This window comes from Sinohyriopsis cumingii, chromosome 10, assembly GCF_028554795.1.
Source record: "Sinohyriopsis cumingii isolate HCF-2022 chromosome 10, ASM2855479v2, whole genome shotgun sequence".
NCBI lineage: Eukaryota > Metazoa > Mollusca > Bivalvia > Unionida > Unionidae > Sinohyriopsis > Sinohyriopsis cumingii.
The window spans coordinates 64,869,960-64,896,515 of record NC_142970.1 but is presented as its reverse complement, the minus strand read 5'-3'; the positions used below and the strand labels follow the sequence as shown (position 1 = coordinate 64,896,515).

The window sequence follows — 26,556 nt, the reverse complement described above, 5'->3', positions numbered from 1 at the left end:
AAACTACTTTTCCATAAAGTAATTTTTATTGCGTGTACAAAGGTGTAAAGGAAAGACAGTCCCGTACAAGTGGGTATTTCATTTCATAATATTTCTAGAACTAAAAATGCTCGTTGTGAACGGTGTTTTTATGATATTAATTATATGAAATATACGTGACATATTATTTTAAACATTAAATTATTGTGCCAAAATTGGCTAATGATTTCTCTGAAAAGTGTATTCCTTTGAAAACGGTAAATAGGTTGCTTCTCCTTTCCCCTCCCTACCTGAATATTAACCGTTCGGGTGGCCTAGTGGTTAGAGCGTCCAGATCCAGGATGTCGCGGGTTCGAACCCCTGCCGAGACATACCAAGGACTTATTAAAATGGTACTAACAGCTGTCTCGCTAGGCGCTCAGCATTAAGAGGCTAGTGCTAGGACTAGTCGGCCTGGTGTCAGGATAATGTGACTGGGTGGGACATCATGCTACATGTCTGCGGCATGATACCCCAGTTCTGGATCGCTATTAATTGCCACACTGCAAACATCGTAGCGATATGACTGAATACATTTTAAAGCTACGATAAAAATCCAAATCACACACACACACACACACACGCGCGCACACACACACACACACACACACTACCTTAGCATTACATTTTTAATTTTTGGTATACATTCAATATAAAATACATGTATCTATATGATTTGAATTTTGCACTCATGCATTTCAGATATAAATGCAGACTACTCTACGTTTAGTTATGGGGCTACAAAGATGAAGTAGTAGTTTTGCCTGCAAATTCTTCTGTGATAGATGGAATCATGCCTCAACATATTTCCCTTCTTAATATTTTTTATCTATTGATACGTTTATTTTAAGCTAACACCTCCATTTGGGAAACAAACTTTCCTCCTCTTTTGACTTGTTTGGGATGGCCACACCTTTCTGTTTTCCTTGGCATTTTGTACTTTTAAATCTCGAAAATTCATCCAAAATTCCAAACAAGTGCTAAAAAGCTGTAATGTACTATGTATGGTCACAGAGCGGCTTAATACCTTACTTGTGGTCACTACACAAAAGAGGAAACTTTTCACCTATAGTATAAAGGGGATAAGGAAGGCTGACATGCATGCGAGAACTATATTTTTACTTCATGTATCTGCGGCTAGTGCAAAGTTTTGAAAAATTATACATTGTGTCATATACATCAGTTTCTGCTGCTAGGTTCTGTGTTTACTGAAATAACTTCAACTCCTAAATTTTAGATTAAACGTATGTCTGAAATCGGACTGGCCCTATCCGATCAATGTTCTATGGGTGTTGTTATGAATTAAACAGGGCACAATTGAAGTAATTCATTGTATTCAAAAGATATGATTTCACTACCAAATCACATGTATAAAAACCCGAGGTCACACTGGTACATCATTTCAAAAGAGATTGATACTGTTTGAAATAGCAGGATCTTACGGTCGGACAAAGTAGATAAAGCAAACGAAAAAGTAGATAAAGCAAACGACAAAATAGATAAAGCAAACGAAAAAGAAAATAAAGTCATCACATAAAGTATTGATATAACGAGCAATATCAGTTGTACACTGCATCAGTATGCAATTGTCTTTGAAATGATCTAAAGGGAAATTTATTTATGATTGATATATGAAAAAAAATCAAGAAAACAGACACAGATCAAAAGATGGACAGGAACACAGATATAAAGATATCATTAAAGATATAGCATTAAAAGATTATAAAGTCAGTACTCAGAAATGTATTTGATTCCTTATTCTTCTAATTCAGTTCAATTGTAATGTTGATATGCATTTTGCATAAAAATGTATTAGGAGCTCACTAAAACATTAGAAAAAAATTTGGTCATAGTCGTCACGAATTTTACTTCTTTTCATCACCAGCCTCTCCCTCTATTAGAATTTTCAGGAGTAGGTGCGCCACTTTGTTCGTGAGGTCATCTTTTCCTGTGTCCAAATTCCGCTTGGCGGACTTACTCCAAGGGCTGAGATCCAGTTTTGGTATCTGTGAGCAGGGAACGGCCAGATTCCTGTAAATGTATAGGCTTATAATTAAAGGTAGGCCAGTTCAAGCTGTATTTCACGCTTTAATTAAATTCGGACGAAGTTTAAGGGTTTGATGTTTTTCTGATCCTGCAGTTTAAGTAATGAAATATGAATTCACATCTCGATGAAATAATATTTCTTGTATGAAAATACAGCAAAGAAAAGCACCAGCTGTACCTGTAAGAAGGTATTTTGAGTTATTTCCCTTATACCATATGTAATATTTCAAAATGTGTATTAAAGTTTAGAATAAACGACATAAAATGATGTCAATTCAAGCAAACCTCGCCTAATGATACTTGTATTCATTCAGTTATCTTACCATTATAAATTACATGCATACACAATATCTTTTTGCATACCCTTTATTAGTGTTTTCCCTGGATGCGTCAGGTCGCGGGTTCGAACCACGGCCGAGTCATACCAAAGACATAAAAATGGTACTAACAGCTGCCTCACATGGCGTTCAGCATTAAGCGGTTATTGTTAGGACTCGTTGGCCTAGTGTCATGAATAATGTGACTGAATGGGACATCATGCTACATATCTGCGGCACGATGCCCCAGTGCTAGATATCACTATAGCGATATGACTGAATTTTTTTTTAAAGCTACGTTATAAATCCAAATCACGCACACACAGAGACACATACACAGATATCCCCTTTATTTTCAGATGGAAATGCACACTGCTGTATATGTAGTTTTCTTGCTGCTAAGAAAACAAACCGTACCCCTACCCCTGCCTGAGGATTGTTCACGTACGGTACCAATGAAGTACTTCATATTTGTTTAAGGTAACTCAAACAACTATCGTTTCTAAATTGCCTCTTTTCTCTTTTTTTTTCTTTTGATCCCTTTATAATAAGCAACAGATTCTTCATTGTTAAACTCTTTTGTACGCGTACCACTTTCCTAAGGATTTTGCGTTCTCTGTTGTCAAGAGTTCACCCCAAATCCAAAAGAATAGCTGAAATGTTGCGGTCTATTTGGTAAGTTGACACTACATATCACATATTACTTAAATTCGGAGTAAGTTTAACTCTTCGAATACTTTCTGGTCTCGTTTACTGGTGAATGTACTCATTTAAGACAATGCATCTCTGCTACTGAAACTAGGTCGCTGCTAAATATATTACACTTAAGTGTTACGTTTACGTCAGTTTAGGAAGCCATGTTAACTTCCATATAGGGAATATACGTTTATTTTCGCTTCGTACCAATGTCAGCACCTTCATGATGGTATGCAAAAGAAACTCATCTTTCATTTGGCAAGTATATTTCATTTTACAAATGTTATCAGGGTCTCATGGCAATCCATTTTGACTGTTATTAACATTGGGAACAATAAAAAGGTCGTACAGAGGGACGTATATATCTCAAAGATTATCTACACCATAAGTCTCTACATTGCCCCCGTTTGAAAGTGTAGAATCATCCCACATCGAAGAATAAAATACACAAAATAATGATATTTTATCGTTATGGACTGATATCCAACATTCCAATATGCACTAAAGATAAATTCGTTACATTTACAAACATACATTCATTTTAACTTGATTCCACCATTTGTTGCTGTATATAATGCTTCATACTTTAACATAAGTCGTCCTTCATAGCCTTTTATAAATTTCTACCTTTCTATTTTCAAACCTTGCCAACACGTTGCTAATGTCTCACTTTGTAATAATGCGATATCCACAAAAACAGTGAGAAAACGGTCACGAAAATTACCAAAATACTATAATCTTACTTTATGGTGTCTGCCGCGAGGAACGCATCTTTAGGGATAACGAAGTTGTCGTCATAAACGTTTGCACACAGCACGGCCGAGAGGGATGTTTGTTTTATGGCGGTCAGTTTTGCTGGAACACAATAATTAAAACTGTATTTGTTAAAGATGACAAAGGTGTATTAAAGTCCTTAAGAAAGGAATTAATATAAAAAATAGCATGCATGTCTGAACATATATTTCGGTAAAGAGACACTAGAAGTGCATCTCACTGATTTCAAGAAAAGAAGAAAGGAGTGATACATTATTTTAAAGACATTATTTTTTAGAGAGTTGAAATCATCTATAGTGAAGGACAACAGATTACTAAACCGGAAAACAGCGCTCACCTTTTATAAATTGTACCTCCTCATCTTTAACATCTAGCTTATTGTTTTATTTAGCCGGATAGTCATTACCTTTGGAACATTCTTGACTCACCGATTGAAAACCCTTCCGGTTCCGGCCTCTCAAACCAAAACCTGTCTCCATTTTTGAGGGCCTTGAACTGCGCTAAAAGGATGCAGTTTAGTGTTGGACCGACGATGAGTGTGGAAATCTTTTCGGTGACAAGACCAGTCCACAAGTCTATGTCCATCGGTGATCTGTATGAATTAAGATGTAAATTGATAAATTCACGTAAATTTAAAGGGATCAACCTAGGATTAAGTGTATCATGTCATGTCTATTTGGTTAGTAGAACTGTTTCAAAAAATGAGATTCGTTAGCATTTTTTGCATATGTGCCATGGTCTGCAACATGTCCTTTGTAACATTTTGAAAATACAATTCAATTCATAGTTTTCTTCGCCTCGGCTTAGTGGAAGTGTACTGACTTAAACGTATAAGTGGTGCACTCCATTATTTTCTCTTAGATCTTGTAAACCGTATGTCACATATGCCCTCTTGCTCTTGCGGATAGCTTTTTAATCATTGCAATTAGTTCGATATCAAGTGTTGATATTAAGAATAGTTTTGTACAAGGAGTGTTAGGTGACGTGCGTTGGTGGTGTTGTGGATTAATCAATCTAAATATTGATATAAACAGGGACACTTAAGGCTAATATGAAAAATAATCCACTGAGCCTTTACTCTCCACAAATCTCAACAGTAGATACAGAAACATGTTTTGTTTCTGCATCATTATATTAAATCTCAAGATATGTTGGGCTGGAGCGGTGACTGAGCGGTATAAGACGCTTGACATTACAGATCACTCCCACCTCCTCTCTGTACGCATGGGTACTGATCTAGGCTCGGCCAACGTAGGCATGTGCGTAAGATTGCCAGTAGAAATCCTGATGGTGGGTGGTTCATCCAAGGGTTTTCACGGTTCTTCCTGCACCAGATATTTTGAGCGCCTATTATGGTATATCATGTGATGATAAGTGGCATTGAACACATACAACAAAATCTAAATGTATATAACAGGTTAGAAGGACGTCAGCAGATCGTAAACATATTCAGAGAAGGAATTGCATAAGATTAATATTTTAAGAAGATAAATCCTTCCAGAAATAAAACATAACGATATAGTTCTTGAACACAGAGCTAAAGGCAGAAATGTTCGAGTTATATCAATGTATATTAAATAATTTATGACGGTAAAATGTGCATACAATTCTTAAAATTTGCGATCATATTTCCTTATATAAACCATATGCCATCGAAACGTCCAAGATTTAATCGTGTGGTGCATCATCTTGGATGCCCGTAAAAGCATTTAAATCACGAAAAGAATGTCTTATATGATGGGTATTGATCCGCCCAACTAGAATGTGTTCTATTGCCTATGACCATTACTTTGCATCTGCACTGATGGAGGTCAACCCTTCGTGTGTTATGTATCAGTGAGGTATTTGTGTCCTATACACGATCATGACAACGACACAACCACTCTGCGATTTGTTCAGGGATGTCACTATCCAAGGATGAATTTAAATTTCTCGAATCTTGTTTGCCGACTCGCATAATGGAAGATGTCAAGATATTTCATAACATCATGACTGCGGAGCATCTGTGTCTAACTGTGTATGCCCTTTCATTACTTGTGATATATATTTAACTAGGATGCCAACGTTTTGGAATACGTTTTCCCATATTATTTGAACAAAATACGTTGGGACTAAGATTTAGGATCTGAATTGGCTGTCAGACTTAAGGTTTTACAAAGTTTCCGGTGTTTATAGTGAATCTGAAAAGATCATGAAATTTGTGTTGCGTATCCTTGTATTTCAAAGCATTTGCTTTTGACTATAACTTCTGAAGTAAAAAAGGAGAATTTATACGCTTAACGCCAGCAGATTTTGCAACGGGGTGTTCGAACTGTCTGTACACAGGGAACCATGGCCACGATGGAACACTCAATTTACTCTAAGTAATGAAATTTATTCGCAATGCCAACTTGCAAAGTAAACGGAGCTTGCTTCTCTTCAAATGATTTTCTTCATTTATTATTAAAATAATTATTCATTTATTGCAAGTACGCGTGAAACCAAACACCTGTTATTTTGGTTTCTGGAGTTAAATCATTAGAGATGTGAGTATATTTGTGCTCACCAAATGAGGAGTTTAGTGAATACAAAGCCTAAACATGTTTTGGCCTTCTTTGTGTTTGTGTGAATGTGTGAGTGATTGTAGAACTGAAAAAAGTTTGTCTTACTGATAGACACTCTTCAGTAGTGCTATGGTGGTGCTATCGTGCCATGTCAGAGATGCCCAAGAACTTGGATCAGCCAGTGATTCACCGCATAATTCTGTCCGGTATTTCCAGTAAGGAGGAATTCCGTGGTCTCTTCCTCTGTTTATGTTTAAGGCCGCCAGGTCATAACTTACACCGTTCGACAAATACAGCTTGTTTCTCGCTCCATCTTCCACGAATCTTTAAACATGTGTGAAGTTTGGATGGTAATAATGTAGAGGATAAAGCATTTGAGGAGAAACAATGTAGCGAGAACTAATTAGTAGATGCTATGATTAGAAGATATGACCTTGTAGGACAAGTTAATACTGTTTGTATAAGATAGAACGAAAACATGTTATGAGGCATTCTATAATCTAATCGTCCGCCGCACGATGAATGAAGCTCGCTCTTTATTCGTTTCTAACGTTAAATGACTGGAGTCTACCATGCGATTGATTGGCTAGATCTCTGTTCCGGAAAGGGTTTTGTTTATTAACAACAATTCTAAAAAAGGCAATCAATAGTACGCATGTGTTATCAGTAGTACTCGTGTGTTATCAGTGGTACTCGTGTGTTATCACTAGTACTCATGTGTTATCAGTAGTACTCGTGTGTTATCAGTAGTACTCATGTGTTATCAGTAGTACTCGTGTGTTATCAGTAGTACTCATGTGTTGTCAGTAGTACTCGTGTGTTATCAGTAGTACTCGTGTGTTATCACTAGTACTCATGTGTTATCAGTAGTACTCGTGTGTTATCACTAGTACTCATGTGTTATCAGTAGTACTCGTGTGTTGTCAGCAGTACTCGTGTGTTATCAGTAGTACTCGTGTGTTATCACTAGTACTCATGTGTTATCAGTAGTACTCGTGTGTTATCAGTAGTACTCGTGTGTTATCACTAGTACTCATGTGTTATCAGTAGTACTCGTGTGTTATCAGTAGTACTCGTGTGTTATCACTAGTACTCATGTGTTATCAGTAGTACTCGTGTGTTATCAGTAGTACTCGTGTGTTATCACTAGTACTCATGTGTTATCAGTAGTACTCGTGTGTAGTACTCGTGTGTTATCAGTAATACTCGTGTGTTATCAGTAGCAGTACTCGTGTGTTATCACTAGTACTCATGTGTTATCAGTAGTACTCGTGTGTTATCAGTAGTACTCGTGTGTTATCAGTAGTACTCGTGTGTTGGCGTATTCCATTGTCATCTCAGTTTTTCAATGTCACCTCGAAACTCTACAGTTTGCAGTCTTATTATGCATGCGTGTAATCAAACGTGAAAAAATGAGAGGGACCAAATATTGTTTAATCTGTTAGAGTCTTTACAGCACATGCAACTAGTATCATGTATCAAACTAATGCACTTGATACATTTACATTTCTAAGAAGGAGATGAAAAATTAGTCGAAAAGATCGTACACTGTCCTATTGTAATTTAATTTCAAATCAAATCCACGCATTTTGTGGTTCCATTTCTTTTGTACTGTGTGAGTATCTAGACATCGTCTACCTTTAATATCTATGAACTCTGTCCCTAACCCGTTAGAACATTTTTGTTCTGCGATCATGCAGATGTAATATTTAGTATTTGATTTCGCCCTATCTCAGTGTCTCCAAAACGTGTAAGATACATGTATTGATAGACAGACTTATATATAGTTAGGTACATAGACATACCGATAGATATATATGGATATGTACAAGTAAACAACTCGATGCATATATAGGTACCTGTCGGTTTTAGGGCATTTTGTTTCTGTCATCCATTTCAGCATTCGATGTGCTCCGGTTCTTCCCCTCATGTAAAGCATATGAGGATTAAGATACGTGTTCTCAATATTTTTCAGATCCGGGTCATTGATATCTGTCGTCTCTGTACTCTCTGTGTGAAGTTTCATTTCATTCGTTATCCAGGAATGTCCTATTCTAAACGGCATGGTTATATATATATATATATATATATATATATATATATATATATATATATATATATATATATATATATATATATATATATATATATATATGTATATATATATAATATATATATATATATATATATATATATATATATATATATATATATATATATATATAGGAGAGAGAGAGATGTTCATCGATACTAACATCTCCCCGTCCATTCATCTACGCTCTTATTCATCCTTAAATCCATTGATCCAGATGACTCTTTAACCATCCATCATACAACTAATAGACAACTTGCAGCTTGATCCCAATTGTTTATTTATTTCAAATAATATATCTTTAACCAAATCTTTCAATTTGTTTTGTCTCTTTTGTCTCATTTTTATCATTAATTCTCTATCTATCCATCTGGCAAGCTAGATATTTAGATATTTAGATATTGATCTAAAGTTCTTTCTGTTATGTTATGAATATGCCTATTTACGACGCCAATAGATATATATATATATATATATATATATATATATATATATATATATATATATATATATATATATATATATATATATATTACTTGAGTGAATAATGCTATCAAAACAGTTTACACAAGGTAATGTTGAAATTGTATGAATGTGATAGACCGGAACTATTTTTTACCTGTATGCTATTCCAAAATCATTGGCAATGTCAGTGTTTATGGTCGGGTCGTAGCCTTTGAAGTAAGTCACTCTAGTACCAGTATTGAGGAGGCCATTACTAGTCATGACTTTACGTGTTAGGAGCCAGGAAAGAAACTCATTGTATGTAATGTGCTGAATTTGGGCGATATTTATTTTCCTGGCCTCCTGGAATAATTCCTCTGGATCTGTCCACCCTAGTCCTTTGAGAAGATCCACGATACGATTGTGTTCCTGTACAAATAGTGTGTGGTAGGAGCCAAGACTGGGTACAACATTCACTCTAGAGTCACCTGGGAATGACGGTATGATATGTTTTTTTGGTTTTTTTTGTTTTTTTTTTGTTCAACTTTATCTTAATATTGATTCCACATTACAAATTAAATACATAACCAGCATTCGTTTATTTGTGTGTGTGTCTTTGTACACTCATGCGAGTGACAAAATCGAAAAATATCAATTATTACAGGCGGATAGTTTCTTTTTTGTTCGTCTTGATTGAAAATATTTTTACCTTTATGACAACCATCACATTTTGATTTGAAGTCGATATTTAACGGGCAGTCAAATGCATATTTGTGATGAATGACGATATGATTATTGAAAATGGATTTTAAGCCTTGTCATAATATAGATTCCACATTAAGAAAATAATAAATAATAAGAAAATAATATATATATATATATATATATATATATATATATATATATATACATAATAATAATAATAATGATAATAATAAGGACTTTGTATAGCGCCTAATCTTTATAAGCTCTAAGCGCTTTACAACATTAGACAACACCTATAAGATAAAAAACATATAATGATATGATTACAAAAACAAACACCATGAAATTAGAAAACATAAAAAAACATGCTGAGAATACTTAAGGTAGGAAACATTATTAGGTCTTTAAGTTTGTTCTTGCAGTCGAAATAAGTGAGTTCTGAGAGCACTCTTGAATAGGATCACTGTGTCTTTGTGTCTAAGTTCAGTGGGCAATTCATTCCACGTTGCTGGGCCCTGGTATGCAAAAGAACGATGTCCATATATGACTTTGTTTTCATAGTGGGAATAATGAGTATATATATATATATATATATATATATATATATATATATATATATATATATATATATATATATTAGCATTCGTATATGTGGTTGGATATCTGTTTGCACGGTGGGGGTTGGGGGGTGGCCGTATCGAGCAATATCAGTTAATACAAACAGACAGCTTTCTTTTAGCTTTAAAATTAATCGGATGCGACACAATTTTATCTTTATAGCAACCATACAATTTTGATACAGTTAACAATGCATGTTCGTTTAGTACGAGATGAATATTTAATTTTTAATCGGAACCTTTATCTGAACGTTGGTCATACTTGTAGCCATGGGTTTGTCAGTCTAAAATAATTGATTATTTTCTAGATTAAGAAACCTTTATAACTGTCAATATTTTAAACGTATTACTTACTCAAAACAAATTATCCCATTAAGAGAAAAGAAAACAACAGTTGGCAGAATTCCGTAAATAAGATATCAAACTGTCACTTCTTTCCTATATTTCTGTAATTGCTCATCCATGTTGCAGAAACCTTTTCAAAAATACGCTAAATGGCGCGCAGCGTTGGTTAAATTTATAAAATTTCCACTTACGCATATCTTTTTTAAGGCTATCCTATTTGTCCATTATGACAACAGTTGTTGATGGTCACTTTCTCAGGAGTATTCAAAACTCCATTGTTTTACATATTTGTATGTAGTTGGTGACCGCCGCTCATTAGAAAACGACTCACTTGTGTCCAGCACGTTGCCAGTTCGTATCTTATCTTTCCAGAAACGTACAACAAATGACTCTTTAACACTGATAAAGCTGTGCATCCATGAGTACATACAATTGCTTGGCAATTTATCTATAATTGAGCAGGAATAAGAATTCCTTAAGCTGACCGCGCTAAGTAAGATTATCCATAGCTTAAAGCATACTGACGTTCTAAGCATGCATTACCACATGTGTATTTACCATTCAACACACGTGCCCGCAGTGCATTGGTACGGCCGTCTTGAACTTACCAGCGACGGAACAACTCTCCCCTGTCACTGTCAGAGTGCACTTCGAATTGTCATCACCTGCTGGGAGGTTGTCACCATCGGAGACAGTCATATACTCGGGAAAATCTTCAGTTAGAGTAAAGCAAAGAACTCATTATTTCAACAAAAAAATTATACAACCTTTTCGTGGATTTTGTAATATGGAATGAATGACAAAATGAGTTTTGGTTTGCCCCAATACATGCTGCTTAGATTAGGCTTGACAGCTAGTCTCATAGTATATTATCTTACAAGTAGGCAGAAAGAACATGCTCAATATGGCGTACATATATGTCTAGGCTAACGGGCAGAACGTATCCCTACGTCCAAACTGAGCGAGTAATTTACTCCGAGTGTGACTATACACGAATCTATCGTTGTATTCATTTCATACCTCTCCTTTTCCGCTTTCCGATATTTTTAAAAGGTTTGGCATTTGTGCCAATTAGTCTTGTATCCTGTTAGAAATATAAATGCTCAGACGTCAGTGAAATGTGTGAGAAGGAAATATGAACATCGGTCTTGAAGACCTTAAGAATGATGTTAGATAAAATTGGTAAGTAGTATTGATACCGAGATCTATAGAAAAATATATATCCCATCCAATGCCATTGTATTAGAACCATATACAACTGAATGATGGATGTTCCACCCAAATACATCTTATTTGAACCATATACGTTTGGATATATCGCGTCCGACTTACTTTTTAATTCATGGTAGTCAGGTTAATAATAAAAAGAACAGTAATGCAAGAGATCTGGACTCCTTATATTTTCATTATATTCAATTAATTCTTAATGATAAGAGAATTTCAATATATATATATATATATATATATATATATATATATATATATATATATATATATATATATATATATATATATATATATATAACACGAAGGGATAGCTATGGAAAGATTGAAAGATTGCAGGACAAACTTGGGTTTCGAAATTTGATTAATTCAGCTGCTGAGGAACCATACACATTGGAGGCATCAATGTACGAGGTTATCCTGTTCTCTTGCTGTCGTGGTCCGGCTGTAAATAAATAAATTAAAAATAATAAAAATAAAAAATAAATCAATACAATTGTCTTGGTCAAGGAGTAACGTATATTTAAGAAATTTGTGCACACACGATTTTCAGCAAAATACAGTCTAGTCATCTCATGACGATAACATTATTTTTGTTGATAGCGAAGTAAACGCTTTCTTGTGTGTGTGTGTGTGTGTGTGTGTTAGACTCGCTTTTTCCAACAGAGTAGCATCGAATATATTTTTCCAGTAAATGTTTATTTGTTATTGTGTGATAACACGATTAAAAAAATCAGGCGCCTTGTTCCTACATACAATTATTCAGGAAGTCAGAAGTTATCTCTAATTTACCTCCTGGAGAACAATTTCGAGTTCAAAGCGTTTTCTTGGTGTATTTTCGTTTTAGAAAAAAGTGGAACGTATATTTGCAGCATTTGTTAACACAACTGCTAATTTCATGAAATGTCTGGTACACATATGTGGCTATTAGCGATAAGGCTAATAATATATGACTTTTTTGTTACAGTACTTTCATATTTTGGGGACATCCAAATTGACGAAAATTATTATACCAGGAAAATTTTAAATTCACAGCATCTGAAAATAGATTTTTTTAGGAAACTATTTTCCCAATAATTTATCTCATACGTATATCCTCGCGAAAATGTCCTGATTTGTATTTTATTTTGTACTTACTCAACGTATTGCAGCTCACGTCCAATGCCGGGGTGGAGCGTTTTACGTTCATGCAGGTCCCGTTTTTAAAGAAACTATCGCCGTTGGGTACGTAAATTGGAATGCACTTCTCTCTGTTGTTTGAAATGAAAGATACATGTAAACAATTTTTGATATAGTGTCTTTCCTTATATTAATTACACAAACAGAAGCACAAGTTCGGCCTTGTTTAAATATGCACCCTCTGTCTCTTATTTTCAAGGCAAGTTGAATTCGAAAACCGTTCTGTCTATATATATTTATAAACCTTTCTATCTCACTAATAACATTATGTAATAAACTAATTATGTGTGCATGCTTGCATGTGTATATGGATCTATTTAGAAAGGCTAGAAGGTAGCATATATATATATATATATAGAGAGAGAGAGAGAGAGAGAGAGAGAGAGCGAGGGGGCACGTAGGACTATTAGGTTATATATTTAATGAATCAATCTATGATTTTAAAAAGAACAAACAGTGAAACGTTAAATCGCACTTTCGCATTTACGTTTACTTGATTCGTGTCACAACAGTCCAATGTCCGAACATTACTTCCTGAAATTCATCAACATTAGAATACAGTTTAAGAGATCTTATCAGAATACATTACAAAAAACACGACCATGGTGGAAAAAAGCAAGAAAGAAATCAAATAGAAAGTACGAATAAAGCTATTCGGTTACCTATCAATAGAAACATAAATTTACAGTAACAGAGATATAATTTAGAAACAGAAGAAAATGTTGCAGCTGATAACACCTTCTTTCAAAATTTATATAGCAAACATAATAATAGCAAAAAATTAAGATAAAACAACATATTCGGGTAGAAAAAGAAATTACACCATGTAATAGTGCCTTAAATACAATTTATTTCCGGTATTCACGGATTTTATAGCTTTTATATAACGTGTTCCTTTTGCGTAGAGAATAAATTTTTTGTTAAATGATAACTTTTTATTTTCAGACTAATGGTCTGAACGATGTTTTAACTGTTGGTGATGGTTTTACTAGTATCAACTGCTCTTTTTACTCAGGTACTTAAATTAGTTTTCTTGATTAACTGAAGAATTAAGTTTATATTTTAGTTTTTGGCGTGCATTGCACTTGCAATCTAGATCTTCGATCGTTACGTCTGTTTAAGAAATCCTGAAAATCATTTGTATTGGTGGAAAAAGTTACCGGATATCAGATTGCGAAATTCACATATTTTAAGTCGCTAACGAAGTGGGATCCCGGGTTTGATTCTCTTACTAAACTGGACCCTAAACGAGATTACTATCATTTGTTTTATTCTTATGTTTGTGATCTTTAATTCATGTGCATCACCTGATTTTCGTTCAGACTTTATGTATATTTCACCCTTAATACCTAAAAACATTTGTGTTCTATATATTTACTTAAAACAACCAGTGCATTTCACAATTGACAACCTAATAGTTACCTTTTCATTATGCTCTCCGTGCAAAATAAATTTTTTATTACATTGCACAGCAAGCTGCAACAGATGTCACTGAGAGGTCCTAATGGTGTCTGAAAGGTTCACGTGTTATACGCTAAATAATTGATTGGGAGACTGCAGTTGGTGACCCAATATATGTTACACAAATAACTGTTACGTGAAGCTCAACAAAACTGTATCACTAATTTAGGAGATACTGTTAAATTAACAGATGTAGTTAATAGTTTAAACAAAGACCTTTTTATACTCAAGTGCGTTTAAATTTGGGGGATAAAAGTGTTTGGACAATTAAGACAAGGAGAGATAAATTCGTAAATTAATAGCCATCGACCAAAAAACTACTAAAAGAGCTAATAAAATCTTATTGTTACAAATGCAGATTGTTGCAAACTGAGAGGAAAATAGAAACAATAGCCTTGTTAAGACAGATTTTTCTGGCATTTAAAAGGTAAAGAACAAGTGAAGCGCCTAACTTCCAAAAGGATTTACAGCAAATCAAACAGGAGATTAAAAAATTAAGCAGATTATCGGACCTGGAGAAGATATTCAGATCCCAGGAAGATGATAAAACTTAACAATTCCTCCTAGAAAAGCGATATAAGGATTAGAATAATGACCTGCGTTCAAACGATAATAAAGTCTACGTATACAAACTCTGAGTACAAGATAGTCTGTACAAAGCTAAACGTTTTCTTTTCACACAACCACGTCTAGTAGAGATCGCCTTAAAGAAACCTGAAAATCTGGAAGCAAGCGACATTTCGGAATGAAGGGAATCATATATATATATATATATATATATATATATATATATATATATCGTGAAAAACAAATCATTTTATTCCATTCATCTTAGCTTTCAGTGAATTAAGGCTTTCAAGATTTGCCAACATGAGGCACAGAATAGCAAAGTATTATGGTGTAAAACGGGGGATATCAAATAATGTAAATAATGTTATGGTAAATTTTCAATAAGACACATAAACATATCCTCTCATTTTAACAGTTCCCACTCTCTGCATCACTCAGCAAGTTACATTAAGCGTAACACTGAAAAATCCTTCAGTAATATAAATTCGTAAGTTTACTATAGCTTCTCAAATTAATTAACTAATTAATTATTAGATAAATAATAATTCAATAAAAGATCAATTTAGAAATAAATGCGAATAAAAAACTGTACGGAAAGGTCAAACCTGAATATATCAGATAAGATGTTTGTAAGCTCAGTTTTTTCCTTTTTCCTTTTTTATAGTGCGTCAGGTAGACCCTGAACGAATTGTGAACACTGACCATGATTTAATTTTCAAAACGCATTTGCAACAAGCCAGGAACCCGAACAATACGCATTCATTCTATGCCCGAAGCCTTCCGAAAGCTTGAATCTAAACCTATTTACAGATATGTGTGCTTCACGGTTATAGAACGTGTTAAACAACCTAATTTTGTGATAACACATCCAGACACAATAATTCAAAGTTTTACATTATCATACTGAAGTATAAATATTCGCTAGGTCTAATTACTGCTCTCACACAAGATGTCAATAACTTTAGCTAGCAATGTTGGCCTCTCTGTCTTATTAACACAGACCTGATCATTCGCGCCCTGCCATAATTGGTCAGAATTGTAAAAGCATGCGACAGTTTTATTTTACAATCTTCCCTGTTTCCCTTCGATTATAAAGCAGTGCTAATTTGTTAAACATTCTTTAACACTTTCGATACAGATTTGCTCGTATGAGAAAGCATTAGTTGTGACTATCACGTATACCATGATTATTATATTAGTTTATGCCAACGTTCTGATATTACTTGTTACGACAGAGTAATGCATCACAGTTATTAGTAACAATGAAAATTAAATATGCCTCTGCAATTTTGACATGTGAAGATTGTTGTTGTTGTTATAGGTTTACTGCAATTTTTCAGCACGTGATAGTCTGTCTACACATAACGGCCAACATTGGTTGTAGAGGAAAACCCAAGAAAACCCCGATAAGAATCATCGACAAAAGGGAAGGTACCTGGCAAATTTTCTCAGACACTGACATGAGACCCGAACCCATGCATACGATTTTGTTGATATGTAGGTAAGTGTGTACCAATGTGTTTTCCTTTTAAAATGACTTTTGATCCTGTTTTGAAGACAATCACTAAATTGAGATGAATACCGACTTTCTGATCCTTTGTCAAAAATGTTGCATTGCCTAAACGCGTCCTTAAGCAGAATTGACCATCCTCTTTGCAAACAATTTAATGTATAATTCCACAAGTGAACATTCTTAAATCGTGAGGTTCAGAATCCCGGTACAGATAAAAATAATATTCACGAGTTTAACGGAAAGGAGCCTCGTGTTGTATACAAAGCTAAAGAAGAATGATCAAGCAGACAGAGGGACAGACAGACAAACGGAATGGCATGCAGAATAAGTCACAGACGAGTATGGTTGTTAAAAACCATTTGACAGGTTGAGTACAACTAAGAACAAATAAATAAATAAATAAAAATACAGGTATAACCTGTGTAAACTGGAGTAGAGATAATGTCATGGTCCAAAAACTGCCCCCACTGGAAAATATGCAGCGAGATCTTCTGATCTAAAGTCGTCTTAGTGCCCGTGTTAGCGTGAACTACATTACTGATGGTTCTTGGGTTGGGCAGAGTTCCGGTTCCGCTTGCAGTATGGGTTCGCGGACTGGATACTCCATCTGGTATTTGAAAATTAATACTTTAAGACCTCGATGATTGATTCATATAATTTACTGGTAAAAATACTTAACAACTTTCTATCACTTAAAATTAAAAGCATTGAAGAAGTTATAACTGGTTCTACATTTCAGATACACCTAATTGGTAGGCAAGTTTTGTTTTTTGTATTATGAGGTATCCTAAAACCGAGACATATGCATTTCGATCGAGTATGACAGTATGTAATAGAAAAATGTATAGACATATAGACAGACAGACAGACTAGCAATATAAAACGAAAGGATACAACGAACGAGAGATGGCAGTTAATTAAAGCTTAAAATGTAAAGCAGACAACATGTCACGAAAGATAGACAGTAATATATACTTTAGTAGATAATCTACGTACCATCATATTCTGGGTCTAGCAAGCGTCTCTGGGGCCTAAAGGCCATGCCCCACTCTGGATGATCAAGGTTATTGCATGAACCGTCCAATGTCCGGTACATACTTGTCGCTTGTCCGGTGCAATTGAAGAAATTTCTGGCAACGCAAACTGCACGGATTCGGAATATGGCATAGAACGTCTCATGATAAACGATGCTGTTCAATTGGGTTGCTGTATAGCTGAATCAATGATCAATTGTGAATACATCATTAGAAGTCTTGTAGAAGTATATCATAGATTTGGCATACGTGCGTACAAAATGAACATACGTATATATTTCTATGTTAACTAATGCATTAATAAACGAGCACACGCACAAACTATACATATGTACACTGCACACTATCACACATACACATACACACATACACACATATATATATATATACAACAAACTTACCTACTTGCATATGGACAAGTACACACATACAGACATATACAGATTATACCTATTTACACTTCATGTGCATTTATAAAAATATAAAACATATTACTCTCCTACTTACCTACCTCCATACATGTACATACCTGCGAAGACATGCTTACCTTTTTAAATACAAAATGCATCAAAAATTGCTGCACATCTGCCTTCATACATACAGACAGAAAGACAGAGAGACAGACAGACATGGATGCATACATCCATCTATCCATCCATCAGTCCGTCACTCCGTGCCTGCCTGCCTGCATGCTTGCCGACCATCCTATCTACATACATACCTACCTACCTATATTCCTACCTGCATACCTACAGACATACATGCCTACATACACACATACATACATACATATATACACACATACATACATACATACATAAACACATACAAAAATACATCCATACATACATACATTAATACATATTTACATAAAAACATACAGACATGCATACACAAATACATACACACATACATACACATACATACATACATACATACATACATAAATACATACATACATACATACACACACATGCATGCATACACACATACAAACATACATACATGCATGCATGCATACATATGTACATACATACATGCATACATACATACATACATATATATATACATACATACATACATACATACATACATACATACATACATACATACATAAATTATAAATTAAACAACACCAACACGTAAAATGTAGAATACATACATACATATATGCATACACACATACGTACATACACATACATATATCCATACATATATACATACATACATGCGTACATAGGTACGTACGTATGTACTTACATACATACATACATACATACATACATACATACATACATTCATACACACATACATACACACACATGCATGCATACATACACACATACAAACATACATACATGCATGCGTACATACATATATGCATACATACATTCATGCATACATACATGAATACATACATACATACATACATGTATACATACATACATACATACATACATACATACATACGTACATAAATTATAAATTAAACAACACCAACACGTAGAATAGAGAATACATGCATACATATATACATACACACATACAAACATACATACATACATACACGGTCAACAATATACAGATCCTACTGGCCTTATAACATTTATCCATATCTCTGTCTACAAGAATTTTCTACAGTACATTATGTTTGCACAAACGAACATGTGCAGGTATGAGCACATGAACGGACGGACCAGACGTGGCAGTTCCGGGTTCTCTATAAAAGGAGAAAAGAACGACAAATCACTTTAGACCGTTAAGGCATTTCTTAGAGATGAAGAATAATTTATCGCAGAGTATCCATTATCCGCAGTAATTAAATAGTTACTATCCGTCCTGTCCCCTCTGGGCAAACTCCCTCCCGAAATTGTGTGCATAAACAAAACCAATCGGGGACAGATCTGGTGATAACGTGAGTCCGGGATAGATCTGGAAAATAACGTAAATCGGGGATAGATCTGGTAAGAACGTCAATCCGGTATAGAACTGGTCGTAAAGTCAATCGGGGATAGATCTGGTAATAACGTCAATCGGGGATAGATCCGGAAACAACGTCATTCAGAGATAGATCTGGTAATAACGTCAAGAACAGTAGCAACGTTGTGATTTAATCAGGTATGTGTGTGCATCTGAGAGAGAGAGAGAGAGAGAGTACATTGTCTGTAGTATCTCCAATGTCTTTGAAACCAAGAAAGCATTACTGTCATTGTATTGTCCTGAGTTAAATAAATGTAGTAGCTGGTCAGCGTCTGCAAAGAAAAAATAAAAAGTAAAAGTATATTAATGTTTCCTCATATTCGAGGAATCCTACACATTTTCACTTCCTCTACTATTACAACTACCATAATCATTATCACCGTTATGAATGTGTTTGTAATTCTTCTTCTTCGTCGTCGTCTTCTTCTTCTTCTTCTTATTGTTATTATTATTATTATTATTATTATTATTATTATTATTATTATTATTAATGTTCTTGTTGTTGCTATTGTTGTGATTATTATTGGTGGTGGTGAAGGTGATGGTGTTCTTGTTGTTGATGAAATGTCGTCGCTGTTACTGTCTAACATTTCGAAATTTGTTACCGATATTATGCAATAACCTTCTTTAATCATGGACTATTAAGGTTCCTTGCACAAAATCGGCGTTGACTTATACCTTTATTGACCTGTCTAAAGATGCTGAAACTTTTCTTTCACTTCTCATGAGTGCCTGCTTAAGACGAGTATCACTGTACGTTTTAGATTTATTGAAGATGATAAAGTTTTATTAGCAACCTATCAGAAAATATCTAGATTAAAATTAATTCATAACATCTACTGTCAAGATGCACATCTGGAGATCTCAAATTATACATGAACTGCTCGGTTCTAGTCTGAATTTTGCGTGAATTCGAGGACTGATTTCCAACACCTATTGCCATTTGTTTGTTAGTACTGTAGGAAGTCAAGGGCATATTTATTTTGTATGTAAGACTCCATTTTATGCTTAGCTAGATTTTAGTGATAGCTTATTGAATATGGGTAGCAGGCGTATTTGTCTAACTAGTAATTATCCAATTATTCAATTACTGGAGCAGACGTCATACTTTACAATCTCACGCGACTTGATGACAGTTACGATTAGTTCCGTAATAAGGACCTTCTTAGATTTCGTAATGTAGAGAATCAACTGGTTATTTTTACGTACGCCTCGTTTAGTAACTGGAGATCGGAATAACACATTGCATTGCGAGTTTCGGTCGTGTTTTGTATTGCAAGTACTAAATTTCACCTCTGAAAGGTTTACTGACAAGAAATAGCATGCAAGTGTGAATTAGTACAGTTTCGTGATATGTGGTTTTTATGTGATTAAAGAAATATTTCATTTATATTGTTTGAGCGTTTAATAATCTTTCAGTAGGCAACGTCTGTTGAATTAGGTACCATCGAAACAAGAAAATATCGACTTTCAAAGCCAGACTCACCCAGAGGTTGATTGATTAACTCCATAGTGGGACCACTTTCTGTAACAGCACAGTCTTTGTACAAGTTGAATAGATTGTGTGCATACTTCGCCCATTTTTGTAATTTCCAAGTAACAAAATCTGAACTCAAATACTTATTTGAATTACCATAATGAGTTAGTCTGTCTGTCTGTCTCTGACTCTCTCTCTCTCTCTCTCTCTCTTAAATGTGGCCTTTTGAAAGCAATTCCACTCTGTATAAATTATTGTGCACACCTACAAACTCCCCTAATCCCTGAGTTTGGATTACCTAAATATAAGTCTGAAGATGATTGAACTGTTGAGTCTGAGTTAGGATCACGAACTTTGAACAAAACCAATCACAGTAAGTTTTACTTTAGAGATCGTTTTCTGATTGGCTGAAAAGAAACCTCAAATTCAGTCTCAAAAGCTATATACATTTCAACCCAAATTATAGTTTTGAACATATTTATACCTGCGTTGGTGACTTTGTTATTTGTATTTTCTTCAGCTATATCAATCAGAGCCAACCTTACAGCAGCCATGACGTAGTTAGCAAAGACGGAATCGTAATAGTACGTTGCCTGTACTGTGCATGTCAGCACAGATACAGCCAAACGAAACGTGGTTGCTGACGTCATCTAAAATGAATGTCACGTTTCTTTAATTCTTTTTGGAAAGCTTGGTTCAGAAATTCTTAAAATCTTTCAGAGTGGGTAGAGCTGCTTCCTAATCCCTTTGTCCGTTTGACATCGAAGAGGGTGACGACCGCTTTGTTTCAACACCCGTTGCAGGGCTCGCACTAACTCGCTGCTCGATTTGGAAGTCAAGGGCACGACCCAGGCAAATTTGGAAAAGATGTCGATGACACAAAACAAATATTTGTAGCCACGATTGTAGCTGGCTAAATGAGAGACATCGGCTAAATCGGCTTGCCATTGATGATCGATGCCTTCCACTCGGGTGCGAGTTCTGGCAAACTTGCGTCGAATGGGTTTGTGTAAAGTGTAGGTAGCTTGTTCTTGTAACCATCGTTGCACTTGAGGTAAACGGAGACTTTTCAGTCGCGTTTTGGCAGCACGATACAATTTTTTTGAACTCCTGCGTAACCTGCAGGATGGGAGGGATCGTAGTAAATGCTGGCTAAGACTTTTTCCATTTTTTTATGTTGGTTGGTGTGTTAATAAGACACCCACTCTTGGAGGATGCTACTCTTTTTCTCTTGGGGTATTTTCTTGGATTGCAATGCTTTGCGTGTGCGGCCAGCAATAGGTGTCGAAGAGGAGAAGGATGTCTGAGCGGGGGATATCGGTTCTTGATTCACTTCTGTCTTCACTTCTGTCTTCACTTTCTTTTTCTCTTGTGAGGAAGAAGGGGTGGCCATCATCTTTTTAATCCATCCAATTCTGGAGGTAGGTGGTGTTGTTAACTTGCGTACTTTTTCTGGTGGAGTTTGAAACCCTTCCTCTTCTTCTCCTTTTTCTGTCTTGGTCACGGGTACTGGTGGTACTGGTACTGGTACTGGTGATGGTGCTGGACTTTTCATCAAGGTCTTAAAATCTTTCAGAGTGGGTAGAGCTGTTTCGTCTAAAGCTTTCTGGTGAAAGAGTTGCAGTCGTTGCAAGAGTTGACCGTACTTTTGCGATTTTTCTGTTTCGGACAAATCTTGGCGATCCATCAAGGACTGCAATTCGTGTTGTAACTGGGACATCTCGCTCAAATGGGGATTGGGAGGTAAATGCGGGGTGTGTTGTTCTTGCCACCGATGGTATTCCATCCATCGTTTGTAAGGCACTAAAGCTAGTTTTCGTCCTTCCATGGGGTTGTCAGGGGTCGATTCTGAGATCTTGGAACTTCCGAGGCCTTTTTATCTTGCTCCCACCAGTCCTCCCAACATGGTTCCCAAGACTCCTTTCAGTATGGGGCCTAACAAGAGAGGTAAAATACCTCCACGTTGCACTAACATCTTCTTTTTTTGACGAATGGGAATTTTCTTTTGAACCATTTGGCGAAGAACGTGACGATGTTTGCCTAAGCATTGTTTCTGGTGTTTGGACAAAGGGATCGTGCCTTTCAAAACGTTCAAACAACATTCGCACACGGTATCGATGACCTCTTTGGAGGCTGGTTGAATGAGTTTTTTTCGTAGGGGTGGAGAAGCTTTGGACAGGACAGATAACATGTCCCCATGTTTGGCTAAACGTGGTGGCAGTCCTTTCCTTTTCTTTCCTTGGGGTTTCTGGAAGGTGACATCTTTGAGTCTTCAGGAGCACCAAAAAACACTGATACCCGACTTGGTCACAGGCCTTTTTTATACTGGAACGCGTCGCCACTGATTGTCTTTACGTCGTATTAGTTTGAGGACAGGCATGACACGTAGTGCAGGGGTACGTAACGGACTAAATCGAGCCAGTTCTTGCTTGGACAAATCCAGTAAACTTTGTAACATGCCCGATCTTTCTTGAACTTTGATTTTGGGAGAAGGTACTTTGTGAGCAGCAGCCACTGCCACTAAATTGGAAGGTCCTGCCACTGGGGAAGTTCTTTTGGGGGTCATCAACGGAGAAGTTCTTGTTGTGATCAACGTCTCCAAGTACTCTTCAGTTCTGGGTGTCATTAACGGAGAAGTGGACAAACGTGAAGCTGCCGGAGACGCAGTCACCGCCGTGGCAGGTCGTGGTTTGCGAGTGTAAGGTTGCGTCCTGGCCGAAGTGCCTCTCTTGCGACTAGTTTTCTGTGGACTTTTCTTTTTCTGGGGGCTTCTTTTCTTTTTCCGGGGCGGTGGTGGTGTCTGGTCAGAGGAGGGTCCTGCCACTGGAGAAGTTCTCCTTGGGGACCTGGTCTTTTTCTTCTTGGGGCTTGGTTGGACTTTTGTCTTGGGTATAACTTTGGGGGCATTAGGATCCCATCTTAAGAGTGAGCGAATGATGACCCCTCCTAGAGTACCGCTCCCTCCAGGTTTCAAAATGATTTGTTTTTTGGTTTGAGTGTCGATGCGGGGATCGGCCAGTTGGACCAAAGCGACTTTGTTTCGATCAAAAAAGCGTTTGGTTTGATGAGGAATCTGAATGATTCCTTGGAGTAATTGACGTGCCGTCACCGTGAACCATCGTAAGACTTCTTTGAGACTAGCTTCTAAGACACGAGCTCGTGTTTGTGGATTTTTCTCTCGACTGATGCCATACAAGGCACGAATCAATTTGACGGGAAGATGCGACTGAAGGGACGTCATGTTCGCACTGTGTGAGACAGACGAAAAAGGGTCTGACGTTTTTATAGATTTTTTGATGGGGAGTGAAATGAAGTCGAGGACGGAGACGTGTACAGGACAGGCCCTCCGTCTTGGCACCAGTGGTGAAACAAGTGGGTACGAAATCGCAAATCCTCGGGAGTCGTAGGTTTCAAATCGACGAGTAAATAGGCGTGTGGCGTTTGAGTGGCATCGTCGTACGCCTGAGTCAGCCAAGGCGTTCCTAACTGTTTGGCTAAGACTTGCACTTGCGATTTATCTCGAGGGCTTTTAAACAAGACCACGTAATGCGCATTGAGACTGATGGTGCGATGGGCTTTACTTTGTTGAAACAAATTTTGGGTTATGTAAACGACACTGGCATTACGGTGATGCCCTTTGCGCGTGAACCACAGTTTAATTTCTTCTTCGTCTTCTCCTAACATGTCGTCGAAAATGACCAAATGGGTTTGACGGGAGTCAGAGACGATGCCGTCGTCTTCTTTAGGAATGCCTTCCACAAACACGATGGAATCGCCTTGACTTTCTCGCAAGAGGCTGTACGCCGATTGCCACTCTTTGTAACACCACACGATCCGTTGAGGGGGCCGATCGATCAAATGATGTTTATGTTCGATCAAACGTTTGACGAATTCAGTTTTGCCAGAACCGCTAGGTCTAGCAATGAGCATTTTAAAGGGATGGCGAAGATACAAAGCCTCCCAACTGGCACGATCTAAGTGTTCGTCGATGACTTTGACAGTAGAGGAAGAGGGAGCAGAGACAGTAGAGGTAGCCATGGTGTGAGGAATGTCACTTGTGTCACGAAAATACAAACAAGACAAGAGTTTATATACTTTTTCAGAACACGTTTATTGAATGTTTTTTTCAGACATGAATACGAAAGACAAAAATACATAAAAGCCAAAGGCTCAAGTACAAGAATAAAAGGCACATGAACGTGGAATAAAAACAAGTGTCTGTACAACAACCACATGTTTTGGGTAAAGTTCTAACCAGTTCTATAGTAGGGGGTAAGGTCACACAAGTGTCCTTCCGAAAGGGTCTTTCAGGCCTGTCCACGACAGTCCTGTCCTGGGTGACGGGTTCTTCTGGCACCGTCACTAACACAGGTTGAAAAGTAACTTTTTTCCTTGAATAACTCTCGTGCATACTGGGCCACCTCTTGAGTCCAAGCCTCAAAACCCTGGTCTCGGTGATGTCCAACATTTGACTCCTCACCAATCTGGTTTCTTCTTCGTCAACGACATGGTAAGTTACTTCAATGAACAATGAACTATTGGTCTTGGACGTTGTCCCTTTTTATATGCTGACCAATATCGATGTGACCGTACGGCAACGTAAAGTGATTGGGAAGTCTCACTCGCTTCTGGTACACGATTTGATAGATTTTTTCCAGGGGCCGACTGACGATGTGGTGAGTGGGTAAACGTACAATCTTGTTCGTTTGATAAGTGGTCACTTTAAAGTTTCCATCCTCTCCCGATTGCAAGGCTGCTTTCAATACCACAAAGTTGACCACTCGACTGGTACGATGATTCAGAGTCAGTCCTTTCACTTTGCACGTCGTGTGCACTTCTCCTTGTTTGTCCCGGTATTCGTAGCCGTAATTTTTGGGACCACCACTGACGAATCTTGTTGTCGGGATGCTCGTCTGTCCAGGCTCCTAAACGGTCTCCTTCGATGTCAGGGTGCTGTTGAATCGGGTGATGGATGTAAATGCAACTGTCCGTGTCAAAGTACAGGACGCGTTCTTCTAACAGTTCTAAAGCTTCGTACAATTTTAAGCGAGCATGAGCTGTCACGTAAGCCGCAATGATGACATTTCCAAAAGGGTCGTCTTGTACAAAGTCCAGATCTTCTTCGTAATTGACCAAGATCAAATCCTCTCGAACGACGTCCACGTGTTTCATGTATTTGGTTTTGTCGTGAATCATCTGGAAGTAGCGGGAAGATTCTGTCAAATATTCCGTCTTGGGTAAACACGGTCGTTGTGCCATTTTACCCCACAAGCAATTTAACATCACTTTGGCAAACGGTCGCCTGCCTTCGTTTTTTTCGATGTGGTCTAAAGAGATGCCTTCTTGTGCGTAGTATTTCTCTTTGAATTGTATTTGGTCTTCGGGAGTGTGACACCAGGAAGGATAGCCGCTGGCTTCTTGTTTCAGTTTCAAAAAGGCATCCACGTAGTCGGCGAAAATGCCTTTCTGAGTAGGGTCACCCTTGTGGTACTGTTGTGTCTTGGGAAAGTGGCAAATTTCG

At 36.7% G+C, this 26,556-nt stretch overlaps 2 protein-coding genes across 4 annotated transcripts; both read right to left on the bottom strand.

Annotated features, from left to right (window-relative positions):
* Nucleotides 1-1,335: 1,335 nt before the first annotated feature.
* Nucleotides 1,336-13,065, bottom strand: LOC149790281 (peroxidasin homolog pxn-2-like). 3 transcript variants are annotated; one of them, XM_089973437.1, is made up of 9 exons: nt 12,959-13,065; nt 12,168-12,266; nt 11,206-11,310; nt 9,106-9,418; nt 8,254-8,448; nt 6,500-6,718; nt 4,280-4,443; nt 3,821-3,932; nt 1,336-2,049 (listed from the first exon to the last, which is right to left on the bottom strand). In XM_089973437.1, the coding sequence occupies exons 1-9, from the start codon at nt 13,008-13,010 to the stop codon at nt 1,884-1,886; spliced, it is 1,425 nt and encodes a 474-aa protein (XP_089829563.1). In that variant the 5' UTR covers nt 13,011-13,065; the 3' UTR covers nt 1,336-1,883. The 3 variants fall into 3 exon arrangements, with proteins under 3 accessions (XP_089829563.1, XP_089829564.1, XP_089829565.1); XM_089973438.1 differs by lacking the exon at nt 3,821-3,932; XM_089973439.1 differs by lacking the exon at nt 9,106-9,418 and having other exon boundaries at nt 8,254-8,404.
* A 3,856-nt stretch (nt 13,066-16,921) lies between these two features.
* LOC149790280 (peroxidasin homolog) lies at nt 16,922-21,685 on the bottom strand. Its single transcript, XM_089972060.1, has 4 exons — nt 21,520-21,685; nt 19,737-19,830; nt 17,541-17,758; nt 16,922-17,151 (listed from the first exon to the last, which is right to left on the bottom strand). The coding sequence occupies exons 1-4, from the start codon at nt 21,683-21,685 to the stop codon at nt 16,922-16,924; spliced, it is 708 nt and encodes a 235-aa protein (XP_089828186.1).
* Between the last annotated feature and the right edge of the window lie 4,871 nt (nt 21,686-26,556).